Raw genomic sequence first — 15,456 nt, forward strand, 5'->3', positions numbered from 1 at the left:
CGTGGGGGGAATGGTGGCTGCTTCATCCCATAGCCAGAACAGGTGGAGTCCCTCAGAGGCAATTATTAAGAGTCTGGGCTCTGGAACCAGACAGTAGACAACCTTGTTACCTGGTAACTCTGAGACCTTTGCCAAGTCACTGCCCCTCTTCGCCTCAGTCTTCTCATATATAAAACGAGGGAGTTGGACTAGGTTGTCTTGTGGGCTCTTTCAAGCTCTGACTTTTAGAGTTTCCACAATGCCTATAGGTCTTGTATAGCCACTGAGGTTGCAACTTAGCCCTTGAATCTTTACACTGAACTTGCGCTAATCACAGAAACCTCACCCCGAGATAGGAACTGCACCCTTGTTGCCTGTTTTCCCAGCTTTAATTGTCATCTTGCATCTCTGCTAGTTAGCACCATTTACTGAGCACATTCACATACTAAACATAGTCTGGAGCATGTTACCACTGTGAAGCACATCAGAGAAGTCCGCTTGAAAACAAGAGCATCAGATCCAAAACCCAGAGAACCTGCTTCCTGGTCTTGGCCCTGCTCATAAAGAGCTGCGTACATTGGAATCACCCCCTTTCCTGGGCCTTGGTTTTGCCATCTAACAGTGTGGGGGTTGGGCCTGGTGCCCCTGAGAGCCCTCTGGCTCAGACATTTCAGGGTTCTAAGTGCCCTGGGACACTGGCCGTGTTACTTCTAAGCGGGAGCTGCTCTAGGTGCCGGAAGGGAATACTTAGGTTTGCCTCAGCACAGAGGGTGTGGGCTTCACTCTGAATAATTTGGCAGCTGGTCCATCACCCCACCTTCGTGAGTACCTCCCTATGTGCAGTGCTGTGTGCTAAGAGCCGGGGAGGCCACTCCGAGATAGGGTTCCTGCATTTAGGGACTACAGTCAGGTGGGGAGAGAAGACATGGGTGCCTGACTCATCAGAAGTCCGAGATGGGTGCACTCAGGTCCAAGTGAACTCCCAGCCCCCTTACTCATCGCTCATATTTGCATCCCCAGCAATTAGGCAGGACCTGTCATGCAACAGGGACTTGGTGAATGCTTGTCCATCTAATGCGAAAATGGGGGTGAGACCCCATTGACCTGGACTCCCTAGAGGAGACAAGCCTTGACGCCAGGCGAGGAATGAGTGCAGGGAGTGACACAGCCCACTGGTACCCATCCATCCCAGAGGCCGACCTCCAGGCCTCACTCTTCCTGCATCCTGAGGCCTGAGGTTAGATATCCTAAGTTTGGAGAACCTGTTGCTTTGGATTCAGTTTTGGAAATGTCCACAGCCTTCTGATTATGTAACGTCCAGAGTCAGCCCTGGCCCGTTGCCCTTGGCTGCCCAAGCTTGGTCATGGGACCAGCTTATGTCTTCAGATGGCCATGGGGAGAGAACAGTAGGCAGAGGGGGGCACCAATAAGAGCACAAAACAACCCAAAAACCCGCTGTGCAACCCCTGGCAGCTGGCGAGTGAATGCCAAAGTATATTAGACAAAAGCAGAGGTTTAGGAAGCACATTTTCCGCCTGTTCTGGAATAATCCTTCACTTTTGAGACACTCTGTGCTCAGCAGAGAGCTGTGAGGATGAGAACTGGGAGGCAGTGGTTCCTAAGTTTGTCTAGCTGCCCTCCTTCCTCCAGGGCTTGGACACCAGGATGGTCAGAGGCCCTTCCCGTGGGCACAATGTCCTATTTCCCCTCACTGGTGCTGGACCAGCCACTGGGGGAGGGTGGGAGTGTTTAGAGGCCAAATAACATTGTTCACCCATCAGCTTCAGAGCACACACACCCGTTCCCAGGATGCTGTCCATCTCACCCAGGTCCATGGAGTCAGAGTGCTGGACCTTAGAAATAAAATTTCTCATTTTACTTCTGACAGAGGCTCAAAGGGGAAGTGACTTGCTCAGAGTCGTGCATTTAATTAAATACAGATCTGGTTCTCTAGCTGAGGCTTCAGGATTCCTCTCAATCCTGTGTGTTATTTACGACTCCCCAAATCTCCCTGCCATCTTACTTTGATCATTATCCACTATCTCTAATGCCTTTTATTAACTCTCCTACCTTTTATCCCTCCTACCGGCCCAATAATAGATAACCCATAGAACTGGTCATGGCCCTTCTATCCATGGAGGCCACTGGATTCTGCTGGTCTGCAGGTACCAGTCTGCTAATCAGAGAAGATGCGGGGTATAGGAGTAGACCACCCAACCCCTGCCCCCACCACCTTCCCTTTCCCCTCGTCCTCACTCTATCTGTGCTTAGCACTGTGCTTCCAGCTACAAAGATAATATTTTTATAATGACTAGAAGATTCTGGACAAGTAACATTTATTGAGCATTTGCTATATTCTGCTAAGCCTTTGCATGGCTCAATCCTCACGACAACCCTATGAAACAGATACACATTGTCAAGGTCACGTAACTAGAAAGTGGCAACCCAGAGCCAAACGATAGTCTTTGCCTACGAAGAGATTACAGAGCAGTGGAGCAGCAGGCGCATGCATCATTCCTGCCCACTTTGTGGACTTCCCCCACCCCATCTGTACCTTGTTCCCTCAGGGACTAAAAAGAGGTTAGCTTGATTGAGTTTGTGAGTTTGTCCTGTGGCAGTGTAGCTCTTGACTTGCATCTGTCCTGCAAAGGGTGTATCAAAAAAATCTTTGTAGGAGGGAAGGGGGAGAGGTGAGAGAGGCGAGCCTGCAAGAGTTTTGGCACAGGTCCCTGGGGCGCTTTGTTCTAGCGGATTAGAGCGTCTACCCAGAGAGCGAGATGGAGTAAGCAAGGGCTCCTTTAGAGCAGGACTAAAGGAACTCCGAGAACGTGAGAATTCAAGACACCCTGTCTGACCTCTCTCTTCATTCTCAGAGTTCCCCCCACCCCCCCAAAAAACTTCTCACCCAGATGAAAGAAAGGCAGACCCTTTCCCATATGCTAATTCCACAGCCTCTGGACCATCTCTCAGGCACATCTTGAGTGTGCAGAGACCCACAGGTGTGTGGTGGGGAGGAGGGTGTTAGAATGTTGAGGGTGCTCATTACAAACCCAAACTTGGAGATTAGCTGGAGCTGAGCCACCGGGCTGTGGTACAATAGTGGAAGTTTCCAGAATTGGCCACTCTAATCTTTGGGGACCTTATCTCCTATCAGGACCACAAAGAAAGCAGTCTGCTCTGCCAGGGGCTGTAGTTTGTGCAGTAGACACATGCTTTTAGGCCAGCTGCAGGAGACAGCACGTGGGGGACACTTTGTCCCAGATGGCCCTGGGAGGGTCCCATGGGGAGGTCTGCTGGTCATGTGCTGTGCATGTCCTGACTCTGGCAGGATAGATCTGATGGGCAATTGGAATGCTTGGCCCCCAGGGACTTCCTTCCTTCAGTGGTTTGTCTAATCAAATGAGCAATAGCAGGATCTCGCCTTTGAAGCTCCAGCTGGAAGCCTCTCCAACACCCCCGCTCCAGCACACAGGGAACCCTCTCCTCCTCCCACTGCCTGTGACTCTTTATGCTCTGGGTCTCTCTTAAGCCCTTGGCAGAGACTGGCTCCATTCTCATGAACTCTGCTTCCCCAGCTATACAGCCCTTCTATATGAGAAAGGCCACCACTTGGCATCTCAGTCGATGAATAGCTGCAAAACTCAGTTGCTTGGTGTGTCAATGAGTTTGAGATGTAAAGCTGCAGGCAGCACAGTGCTGATCTTCGGAAGGCGTGCCAGAAATATCTGACACAATGGTGACATTTTATGCTGTCCATGTAGAGTGAAGAACAGACATTCCATATAAAATATGTGAATTCCCTCAGATTCAGAAACTTCTTTCTCAACTTATCTGTCCCTTCACCTCAAAGGAAGCTAACTTCTTAGAACTTTGGGTGGATATTCCCAAGATAGGAGGCCCAGGGACTTGAGAGTACACACACACACACACACACACACACACACACACACACACACACAAATATTATTCAGCCTTAAACAAGAAGGAAATGTCATTCGTGACAAGAGGACGAACCTAAAAGACATGCTAAGTCAAATAAGCCAGACGCAGAAAGACAAACACTGCATGATCTCACTTTTATGTGGATTCTAAAAATGTCAAACTCTTAAAAGCAGAGCCTAGAATGGTGGTTACCAGGGACAGGGAGGACGGGGGACGTGGGGAGATGTCGGTCAGGGTACAAAGTTGCAGTTATGCAGGATGAATACATTCTAGAGATCTCATGTGCAGCATGCTGACTATAGTTAATGATACTGTACTGTAGCCTAGAGTAGATCTTAAGTGATCTCACCACACACAAAAGTAACCATATAAGGTGAGAGATATGTTAACTAGCTTGATTTTCATAATTACTTCACAATGTACACACATATCAAAACATCATGTTGTATATCTTAAATCGATACACTTTTTAGTTGTCGATCATACTTCAGTAAAGCTGGGGGAGAAAAAGAACAGCCCTCTCATATCTGCAGTTCCAAACCAGCTTTAATGATTTCCACTAAGAGATGAGTTTGGGGAAAGACACACTCATTACTAACTGGTTTCGAGCTAACCTTTACTGAATGTTGTGCACCAACATTCATTTAATTCTCAAAAGCACCTTATGAAGTAAGCGCTTTGCCCCATTTTACAGATGAAGAAACAGTAGTTTTCTAAGTGGCTAATAAATGGCAGAGACAATATTCAGACTCAGTCTGTCTCCTCACTGCACTGGTTAGATTAGATCACCTTTAACATCCTTTTCCAAGTCTGAGAGTCTCTTAAATTTGTCAAACCAATTCTAGGTCTCTATGACAGTTCTAGGTCTACAGATCACATGACACTTGAGGGTCAATATTTAGGTCAGGATAGGATTATTAGAAAGAAGAGACAACAAAAAGACAATAACTCTGCCTTTACCAGAAATTAACCATATTGTTATTTTCAGAATTCACCCTACAAGGCGGCACTGAGTTTGTCAGACCCAGTCATTCGTAATGTGTCATAATTTGGACTCTGTGTGCCAGTGCCAGAAGCTGTGTTAAAATAAGGGTTCCTATAAATTCGAAAGTAGCAGTGATGCCAAGCTGATTTTGATGAGTCAAGTTCTTACTGACCAGTTGAAGTTACTGGACTCTACACAGGCGCTTGGTTCTCACCCACGAAGTAGAGATGAGACGAAGAGGAAAGACTGACAGAGAAGGAAACAAGGCTCCAACAGGCTGGGTCCGAAAGACCTAGGGCAATACTGAGTCTAAACATTTGCCAAAAACTCAAGGATCACCCACACCAAAATGAGAAGGTGCTGGGCTCAGAAGCGAGTGTGCGAGATGTTCTTCGAAAGCCACACTTGATGGCATGCACACAGCAGCCCTCGTGAGCATGGTTCCTGTTAAAGCCAGAGAGGCACCATCCATCACTGGTTGGGGGAGGGGGGATTTGACACACCCCTGCTCCCTGTGGCATAATTGAAAACTGAGTGTGGACAGCACTTCTCACAGCGCTTGGCTGTGTTTCCTCGTTCAGTGGCGAGTCTCATAAGAGAAATGGGTTAAGAAGCGGGGCTAGGTAAATTAAAACCATGTGCATTGAGGGTTGCTCCCCTTTAAAAGGCAGAGGCTCCCAAACTCTGTCGCTCCTCGTGGACCACCTACCCCTGCCAGTCAGTCGCCACTTAAAAGAAGACTAAGAAAAAAATAGTCCATTAGACCAAACGGGAGTCACTTAGATGAGACACCAATGAGGTGATGTCTGGCTTTTTATTAATTACCATAAGTAAATTAATAATGCATGCCAAGAGCTGAAGTGGAGACATTGTCCTATTGTACACCATTGAGATAAGCCCAGAAGCCACCAGCAGTCCAGGGCTTGTGGACTCTGAGAACTGGAGGGATAATGGGACTGGGCGACACCCCTACCAGCTCACCCTGTTAACAGAGTTGTCTGGACAGACCTATGTGATGCTCATGGACTTGACCTGGCATCACCAGTGGGTTCAGCCTCCATTATATTCATACTAGTGGCTCTGAGAGCAGGCTGATAAAGGAGGCACAGTAGTCATAAATGGCAATCGCCTGCATCAGAGGCCCTTGGGCATGAACTTGTGAGGCTGCAGTAGGAAACATCATAAGATAATGGTAAAGAGCATGGACTCCAGGTCAAATTTCCCCGTGGATCCCTGCCATTTAACAACCACATAGCCTTCAACAAGCCATTAGCCTGCCTGGGCCTCAGGCTCTTCATCTATAAAATGGGCATAATAGTTCCTGCCTCATAGAGCTGTCATATGTTAATATTAGAGTAGAATTTCTCAACCTTGGTACTACTGACATTGGGGCCAGATAATTCCTTGCTGTGGGGGCTGTCTTGTGCATCACAGGATATTTAGCAGCATCCCTGGCCTCTACGCACAGATGCCAGTAGCAACCCCTCTCACCACCTCCCATTTGCAACAACCAAAAACGTTTCTTGGGGTGGGGATAAAACTGCCTCCAGTTGAGAACTATTGTATCAGATGTGGTAGATAAAAATGCCCAAATATCAGCAATTTCATAACTTTAAAGTGTTTAGTTAACAATCTAGGAGAATTGAACCGATTTATATGCTTTATCTGGGGTAAAAGAACCCAATGCTTTCATCCGACGCTCAGAAGAATAAAAGCATGGAGAACCCCTGGCCTGAGTTCAATTTTCGCCAGCCAAAGAGCTTCTCTGAGAGTCCTCCTCTGTAAAGTGGGTATAATGACACCTGCCTCCTAGAGTTCTTATGCGGGTACAGTGAGGAGAATGTCAGAATGCTTTTATATACTGGAAAATGTCGCAAAGATGTCATGAGAATGCTGGCTGACTGCCTTCTCGGAGCTCCGGTCCCGAGGTTCGAGAGGTAGGCAGGACCCCTTCCACAGCACGTTTGTATTTAGATTTCTATAAAGGTATTGGGGTTTGAGAAAAGTGTCTCTAGAGGAGAGTATTATGGAAGGTTTCTCTGGGAAAACACCAGTGATGGCTCAGTCAAGAGGAGATGAGGTGGCCTCATCTGGAGCGAAGGACCTGGGGTGCATAGGCTGGTGACCAGCCGCACGATGGCCAGTTAGGGGAATCAGATTTCAAATCATAGATCCAATGACAGCATGCTTTCTGAGCCCTGGTCTCCCTGTCACGACATTCCTTCTTGCCCACAGATGTACCGAGGCTTCACCAAGATGCCCCACGTGCAGTACATCCACACGGAAGCTTCTGAAAGTCTCTGTGGCGTTAAGCTGGAGGTCAACAAGTACCAGTACCTGCTGACAGGTAACAGCTAACTTTAGCATCTAGGCCAGGGTTTGGTCAAGGTCCATTTCAGGATAGAGAAGGAGTGGTTGACTTGGAAGTGTCCCGAGAACATTTGCCATTGCCCAGTGACTTGTCAGGAGTATCTAGTCTTGAGTCCATCTTGCGGAGCCAGTGTTGAGAGCTTAAGGCTCCTACACTGAGGATGAGTTTTTGTCTCAGCCTCACCACTGAACCTGTGGAAGAATTTTCTAGTTCTTGCAGTCTCTCGGCTCTACTATAAATTAAGAGAGACTGCTACTACCTTTTCTTCTTCACCTCACAGTCAACCTACTAGGTCTGTCTTTGAAAGTCACCCGCCTTTAGGTAGTCAGTACAGGAAAAGAAATAACAAAACCAGAAACCATTGATATAGGAAGTAAAGAGTTGGTCTCTAGTCCCAGCTCTGGTGCGTCATGGTTTGAGACCTTCTGCAAATCACTTAACCTCTCTAAGTTCATTTTCCCATCTGGAAAATGAGGATACAGTTCATCTTAAAAGGTGTTGGGGAGGATGAAATAAAATCACAGGGGTGAAATGTACTTAGCACAGCACCTGACCTAAGGTGGGTGCTCAGTAGGTGTGAATTTTTTCCCTTCTGACAAAACAACTCTCCCCTTTCCATCCTCTGTCCTCCAGGGCGCATCTACGATGGGAAGGTGTACACAGGACTGTGCAACTTCGTGGAGCGGTGGGACCAGCTCACCATCTCCCAGCGCAAGGGGCTGAACTATCGGTATCACCTGGGTTGTAACTGCAAGGTAAGCTAGGCAGGCAGGGGAGGTGCTGGCTCACAGCCCCAGAAATATCAGCTCCTGCTGGCCTGGGAAGGGAGTGAGTGTGGGGCCAGGGCAGAGGGGCAGGTCTGAGCAGGGGGGTGGTGAGGAATGTTGTCCCCTGGGCCGAGTCACAGAAAAGGCGAGGGAAGAATGCCTTTCTGCTGCTGCTGGGACACAAGTGTTCTTCAGTGTCCCTGGGCCCTCCCGCAGCTCAAGTTGGTGGCAGGTATAGGATCCTTACACTGGCAGGGTCCTTACACTGCTGCTACACCAAGTAGTCCCATTGGCGGCCCCCACCCCAGGTGGAAAAGCTGATGTAGGACTACTGATAACACCTGCTGCAGAAAATGACTCTTCAGTGAGGCCTGACTCCTTGACCCAAGGCACACAGTCTTGCCCCTGTGGGAGGGAGTCGAGCTGTTCTCTCACTTGATTCTGACAACAACTCTGTGCAATTTTAATGACTATAACCCCCATTTTGTAGATGAGTGAATAGAGGCTCAGAGGCCTTAAGTAAGTAGCCCTAGTCTATAAATCTCATTTCCAGCCTAGAGCAGCTGGACTCCAAAGTTTATGCTTTAACCTTTCTTATTCCTCAACTCCCTACAACAGCTGAGATCTTTCATCCTTGCCTGTTACTATTTGAGAGGAAAAGCTCTCTCGAATGTCTGATTCTCCCACTTTCTGGATGTGTGACCTGGCACAAATGACTTAACCTCTCTGAGCCTCTATTTCCTTATCTGTAAAGGGAAGGTATATCTGTTATGAGAATTAAAGAGAATAACATAGCAGCACTTAGCAGAATGTCTGGCACACAATAGTTGCTCAGTAAGCATTAGCGAGTATTATTCACGTTACTTTCACTAAAAGACTCATGGGGCTGGGCCCCACCTGCAGGGGTCCCAGGTTCTGAATCCAGACTTGGGCAAGCCTAAGGCCCAGGTCCACCATGGCAGATCTACCAACCAACCGATGGCTGTTGTCTAATTGCAGATCAAGTCCTGCTACTACCTGCCTTGCTTTGTGAGCTCCAAGAATGAGTGTCTCTGGACCGACATGCTCTCCAATTTCGGCTACCCCGGCTACCAGTCCAAACACTATGCCTGCATCCGGCAGAAGGGTGGCTACTGCAGCTGGTACCGAGGATGGGCCCCCCCGGACAAAAGCATCATCAATGCCACAGACCCCTGAACACCAGACCCTGCTCCACCTCCCTCCCTCCCTCCCCACTGAGCTTCCCTTGGGACACTAACTCTTCCCAGATGACGACAATGAAATTAGTGCCTGTTTTCTTGCAAATTTAGCACTTCGAACACTTAAAGTCTATGCTGTCCTATGGTGTTTATTTGGAAACATCCTCCCGGCCCCCTACCCCCACCCCCTTTTGGGTTTCGACATCACCCATTTGCATCCGGGAATTTTTGGTGCTGTGCCAGAGAGAATGAGGAATGTACACTCCTCTCCTTCGTGATAACATAATCTATATTTTTTTAGGAAAACGAAAATCAAAAAACTACCCCATTTGGGCATTGTAGTACCTACCCCTCTTTCCTCTTCCCCACCTCGTTATCACCCAGACCCTCCTCCCTTTGCCCTTCTTCTCCTCCCCAGTCCTTAAAAGACACAGACAAGGAAGCTGCTGAAAAGCCAACTGTTTCAGAATCAGTCAAGGGCAGCAAGCAGACAGACTCAAGGTATGCAGAAGATCTAACACACCGAGGAGATGCTAATGCATGTCCCAGCCAGACCATGTCTGTCTGTGTCTGCATGTAGGAGTGTGAGAGGGAAGGAAGAAACTTTAAGAGAGGGTCTGAGATGATGTAGCACACACACAATTCCCCCAGCCCAGTGATGCTTGGGTTGACCAGATGTTCCTGAGTCTGCAGCAAGCAGCCAGGCCAGAATAACAGAACTTTCTTAATTGACGAAGACTTAAACATCTGCCTGAGGTCAGGAGGCAATTTGCCTGCCTTGTACAAGAGCTCAGGTGAAAGACTGAGATGAATGTCTTTCCTTTCCCTGCCTCCCACACTATTTCCTCCTGGAAAACTCTTTGGTAGATTTGGCCAGGAGCTTGCCTTTATGTAAATTGGAGAAATACACACACCGTACACTATCCACAGATATAGCCAAGTAGACTTGGGTAGAGAATACTATTTCCAAAGTAGTGTTTAGCTCACCTAGGGGGATGTGTTTGTACACACATTTGCATATACCCACACGGGGACATAAGCTGATATTTTTACAGGACACAGAATTCTGTTCAATGCTGTTAAATACGCCAATAGTTTATCTCTTCTATTTTGTTGTTGCTTGTTTGAAGAAAATCATGACATTCCAAGTTGACTTTTTTTTTTTTTCATTTTAATTAAAATTTGAGATTCTGAACACCCTCAGCATTCCTCTAACTGGGGTCATCTGACCTGTGTCCCTCTCCTTTTCTCCTGCTTCATGTTTGGGGCCTTCATATAACTGCTTTACTGGCGTGGCTCAGTTAGGAGATGAGAGTTAGTGTGGGTCAGGGGCCTGGGCACAGGAGGGAAAGCTGCAGATTGGCCTGCCAAGGCTAAACGGCCACCTTTACTGGGTTTGGGGACAGCTTGCTCCTCTTACTCCAGTGCACTAGTGGGTGAATGCCACCTGCTGAGGTCCTTGCCTCAAGGATTTAAGTTGGTGGTCACAGGGGAAGCCTGACTCTGCAAGCAGCTGTAGGGATTTTGTTGTTGGTTTTGTTCTGAAATAAAACTATAATATAAATTCTTCAATTAAATAAAATTATTTTAAGTTTTAGTGCTGAAAATGAGATGCCGAGAGTAGACAGTAATGTGTGTTTTACAGAATTGGGGATGGTAGGATGGTGACATTTAACATGATTGCTCTCTTTTTTCAGATTATGGGTATTTTTCCTCTATTAGCATTTGTATCTTCAGTTCATTCCGCTTTAGGAAACAGAGCTGCCAATTAAAACAGGAGAACAAAAAGAAGCAGACAACACATTGTGATGTCTTGCACGCACACACGAATGCCCAGGCAGGGTGTTTGGCAGAACCCCGGAGCAGGAAGACAGTACAGGCATCAGTTTCCTTGGGATCGATTTCATTACCTTGTACCTTTCACCTGTGGTCATAACATTCGGCATGTGGGAAAGAGGAGGCGTCGCCTTCTCGATGGGGCGGTGTGAGCAGAGGGAGCTGAGGTCAGCAGGCTAGTGGCTTTTAAGGGGTGAGGCCCCAGACTTGGTGTTTTAAATTTTTCTTTATTTTAACCTCAAAGTGTTACAAGGTGGAACCCCTGATCCAACCCCCACAAGTGCCCTTCCACAATCAGACATCGGCCTCTCCTCCATGAGGCATCTGACCATTCTTGGTCCCTGGCAGGGTCACCTCCATTCACATAGGAGGGACTTGGGGTGAGGCCTAAGCATGAGTCACCTGATGTTGTCCTGCAGACAGGTTGGCAGAACCACAGTCCCATCTGCCAGGCCCTGGCGAGGAGAACAGCAGGTCCCAGGCAAAGAAGTTTCCTTTGCAGAGCAATGTTGTCAGAGGGTGGGTTTGGAGCTTTCTATAAGCTATAGCTTTGTTTATTTCACCTGTTCACTTACTGTATAATTTAAAGTCATTTATGTAGCTGAGACACTTCTGTATTTCAATCATATCGTGAACGTTTTATTTTGCTAAATCTTACGTCATGTGTAGGCTATAATATGTGTACATTGTGTTTAAGAGAAAAAAAAAAAAGAAACCCACATGCCGCCATTTTCCTGAATCAAATTCTACAGTGGAATGGAGGGTAAATACTTCTATTGTGCAGGCAGCTAGACTGGTGAATTGGGGAAACTAGAAGGAATTAGCACTTGAGACTCCTCCAGCCTCTGCTCTGTCGGCATCCCAGTGCTTTCTGGAGTAAGAAGGAGGAGGGAAAAAACAGCAAGTACATCCACGTCCTTGCTCCGTACCAACTGGCCCTGGGCAGGCTGCTGGGAATTCTCTTTCTTTTTTCCCCATAGTCCCTTTGCCCACCCAATAGGGAAGCCATGATTTCTCCGAAAAATCCTGGGCCATGAGAGCTGTAATTCCAGGATCCCTTGGCCTTCCCTGGCCATCTCTTCTGCTTCCCCATCCAGGAAGCGCTACGCCCAGGCTCTGCCTCTCAGGCCAGTGCTCCGTCTGGCGGAAGTAGATAATTCTGGGAGACTCCTGTGCTTCACCCTCACCCAGCCCCAGACCCATATGATGGTCAAGCTACAGCCCACAAGCACTATTTTTCATATCACGGTTCTTGAGCAATTCAAGAAATAAATGATTGATTGGAACAGCTCTATCTCAGAGACACCAAGAGAGACAATACTTAATCCTTGACGATCGTCAATATGGATTACCCTAAAATGACACCCAAGTGTTTGGCTTCTGGCTGCCTAAAGTAAAAAATATCAATAAATGGTTTTATGCAAGAAAAATTTTGAATATCTGATGGCTAAAGCAAAACAAAACGTGGGCATGTAGGAGAGGTGGATATCAACAGCCTCCGAACGGGCTCTTGGGAGGTGTGAGGAGGGGAAGAACTTAGAGACCAGTTCGTACTCTGAAGGAGAGGGGCTTAGATCCTCCCACACCCCACCTTCTCCCTTAGCCAGTCTGCTGTCCTGAGACCCAGAAGTGATGGAGAGAAACCAACCAGAGAAAACCCTGTCTAGAAGGAATGTATTTGTTGCTAAATTTTGTAGCACTGTTTACAGTTTTCCTCCATGTTATTTATGAATTTTATATTCCGTGAATGTATATTGTCTTGTAATGTTGCATAATGTTCACTTTTTATAGTGTGTCCTTTATTCTAAACAGTAAAGTGGTTTTATTTCTATCACATACCTGCAGTCTCTCGCCTCTTTGTGTCCTGACCACCGTTGGGGGTTCTATAGATAGTAGAGGGCCTTGGAAGCTGCTCAGTCCTGCCTGCCCTGGCTCCAGACCCCTGCATGCGTCCCTCTCTCCACTCCTGCAGCTTGGCCCCACTCTGCCCCAGTCCTTTACCAGGCAGGAGGGATTTCAGGAGAGGCATCGTAGATTTCCTCCTGGCTGCTAATCCAGCCCTGAGGTCCTCGCTCCCTGATGCTATGGCCAGAGTTCTCCACAGTGCTACAGAATCTGGGTCTTTATCTAATTACCTATGAGTGGTACAGATGTTCTCAGACTGGAGCCCTGACTTTGGCTTTCCCTGTTTTCTTCCCAAGAATCTCAACCAAGTGGAAGTGGGGGAAGGCTGCAAACAGCAGTCCTTGATGCCGAATGCCTGCCTGAAGTTCTGAGTGTGGCTCAGCCTAGTGGGGAATGCCAGCAACTTAAGAGGCCTCATTGCAGCTGGCAAGGCCCTCCCAGAGCTCATAGTTAGGGATGTTGCCCTGAATGGGCCGAGTTGGCTGTAGACCCTCCAACTTTCATTCTATTGTTGACAACATTCTAGGGTATAGCTTTGACCCTATTTTACAGCTACTCTACTTTGAGCACCTAACATATGCCAGGCATAACACTCTATACACATGATTTCATTAAATCTCAGCAATTAGGTTGTTCCACTGTCATCCACGGTTTTCAGCGATGGAAGCTGAGGCTCACAGACATTAATTCACTGCCCAAGACCTAGTACATAGGCAGAACTAGGATTCAAACTCAGGCTGGCTTGGTGATGAACCTTGACTTTTCTCCACTATGTCCACGCTTTGCTGGACTATGCCAGTGTCCACATGTCCTTCTTATTCCAACCAGCACATCCTGGATTCTATGGCTCTCACTGGATCAGATATAAGTGAAAGGTAATCACTGGAAAACCTCTCCATATGATGAGACTACTCCCCCCACTGCACCCCCGCCCCCCGCCACCGCCCACCAGAGCCTGCAGTTCTACCCATCAGTGTCTCCACACAGGACTGTCCAGCTCAGCAGCCTGAGCGTGGAATTCCACAGGTAGGCCACTGCTTCCAGCTGGCACTACTTGTCTTCCCCAGACAAGCGTGTGGCTGCAGCCCTGTATTCCTATGACCAGTTTAAGAACACCACCAATGATGCAAGCGGGCATGTCATGGGCTGTTTCCAGCTGCCCAGAACTCTTTCACCCAGCTTCCTCTAGCTGTGAGATAGAGCGCTCTCCACCCCATTCGAATAGATGGTACCCTCTCCCATCCAGCAAATGGCAGGCGATACCACATAATCCAAATTAAGCTCCAATTACTTCCCAGAGACGACCTCAAATATACGCAAAAGTCAGAATGTGAAGGAGACATACAAGGAAACTGCCCGTCAACAATCAATGCAAATCAAATATTACTATTTTTATTAAAATAAGAGTTGAAACCAGGTCTGGCTCAAGTAAAATAACATGCTGCCTCTGAATCATCTTTTACCCTCATCATCAAACTTTGGCTCCAACATGCTAGTTCAAGTTGTCCCCTTATTTGCTGAAAATTCCTGATGTTCCAAGGAATTCTGTCCACCTTTGTCATTTGACCTACTGCCTAAAATTTCACCTGGAGAGATGACGCTTTCCTTTGGAAAGCCAGGCATTCCACAGGACATCAAGGCTCTTCCTTAGAGCCCTGGTGGTCAGGGAGCAGCCCCCGAGCCCACCTACTCCATTCAAATAGACCGAGAACGTAAACATTTGTTTGTTCCAAATCATACAAATAAGCAGAGTAAAAAAGGACACTCACCATTGGCTTATGGTTGGGGAAAAACGTTTGCTCCACAAGCGGGAACTTCTCAGGTCCCAGGGAATGGAAGATCTTAATGAGCTGAGAGAACTAAGGCAGAAGAGGAGAGAACATTGATCAACATTTGTTACCTGGTACGGTGAAACCTCCCACTCCATCCCAGGCTTTGAGCATCTGACCATTCTGAGCTGAGCTTCAGTAGCTATTTCCTGCCTACAAGATAAAGGCCAGAGTCCTTGGCTGGACGTTCATCCTCTCCAATGTCTGTCTGCATCAGCCTCTTCATTCCTGCCAGGCCCACTGAGTTTAGCTTAATGGCTTTAAGTGAGCACTTACTACACCCTCAGCATTTCGCACAAGCACAGCCTGCAGACTTTCATGCCACATCCCCTGTCTGCCATGTTCTTCTTTCTAGAGAGATATATTGCATAATAGTTTATGATGTAGATCCTGGGTTCAAATTCTCTGTCACTGACTAGCTGCGTATCCTGGGAAGTCACTTTAGATTTCTGAGCTTCGGTCTCCTCATTTGTAAATAGGGAAAATAAGAGATCCAAACTCAGGATTGTTATAAGGATTCAGCAGTGACTGGCCCACAGGAACACTCAAATGTTAGATATTAATAATAAATATTTTTATCTGCTTTTACAACCCCACTAGCTTCCAATAGCTAGAGTCACATCCCTTTCATGGAGGTACCTAC

The 15,456-nt window shown here is 47.4% G+C and overlaps 2 protein-coding genes across 2 annotated transcripts in view; one reads left to right on the forward strand and one right to left on the reverse strand.

Annotated features, from left to right (window-relative positions):
- The window catches only part of SYN3 (synapsin III), a 443,545-nt gene that overhangs the window by 280,215 nt on the left and 147,874 nt on the right, over positions 1-15,456 (reverse strand). Inside the window, exon 6 of the mRNA XM_023527457.1 lies at positions 14,754-14,843. Coding sequence (XP_023383225.1) covers positions 14,754-14,843 — 90 coding nt within the window. The remainder of the gene's footprint in view (positions 1-14,753; positions 14,844-15,456) is intronic.
- On the forward strand, positions 7,111-12,914 carry TIMP3 (TIMP metallopeptidase inhibitor 3). Its single transcript, XM_023527352.1, has 3 exons — positions 7,111-7,253; positions 7,911-8,032; positions 9,044-12,914. Exons 1-3 carry the CDS (start codon positions 7,142-7,144, stop codon positions 9,239-9,241), a joined length of 432 nt encoding a protein of 143 aa, XP_023383120.1. The 5' UTR covers positions 7,111-7,141; the 3' UTR covers positions 9,242-12,914.

Source organism: Pteropus vampyrus, unplaced genomic scaffold (genome assembly GCF_000151845.1).
Source record: "Pteropus vampyrus isolate Shadow unplaced genomic scaffold, Pvam_2.0 Scaffold16, whole genome shotgun sequence".
NCBI lineage: Eukaryota > Metazoa > Chordata > Mammalia > Chiroptera > Pteropodidae > Pteropus > Pteropus vampyrus.

Coding starts and splice junctions, on each gene's coding strand:
- TIMP3 (XM_023527352.1), top strand. CDS start 7,142: ATGTACCGAGGCTTCACCAAGATGCCCCACGTGCAGTACATCCACACG. Junction 7,254..7,910: donor GTACCAGTACCTGCTGACAG/GTAACAGCTAAC, acceptor TCTGTCCTCCAG/GGCGCATCTACGATGGGAAG. Junction 8,033..9,043: donor ACCTGGGTTGTAACTGCAAG/GTAAGCTAGGCA, acceptor GTCTAATTGCAG/ATCAAGTCCTGCTACTACCT.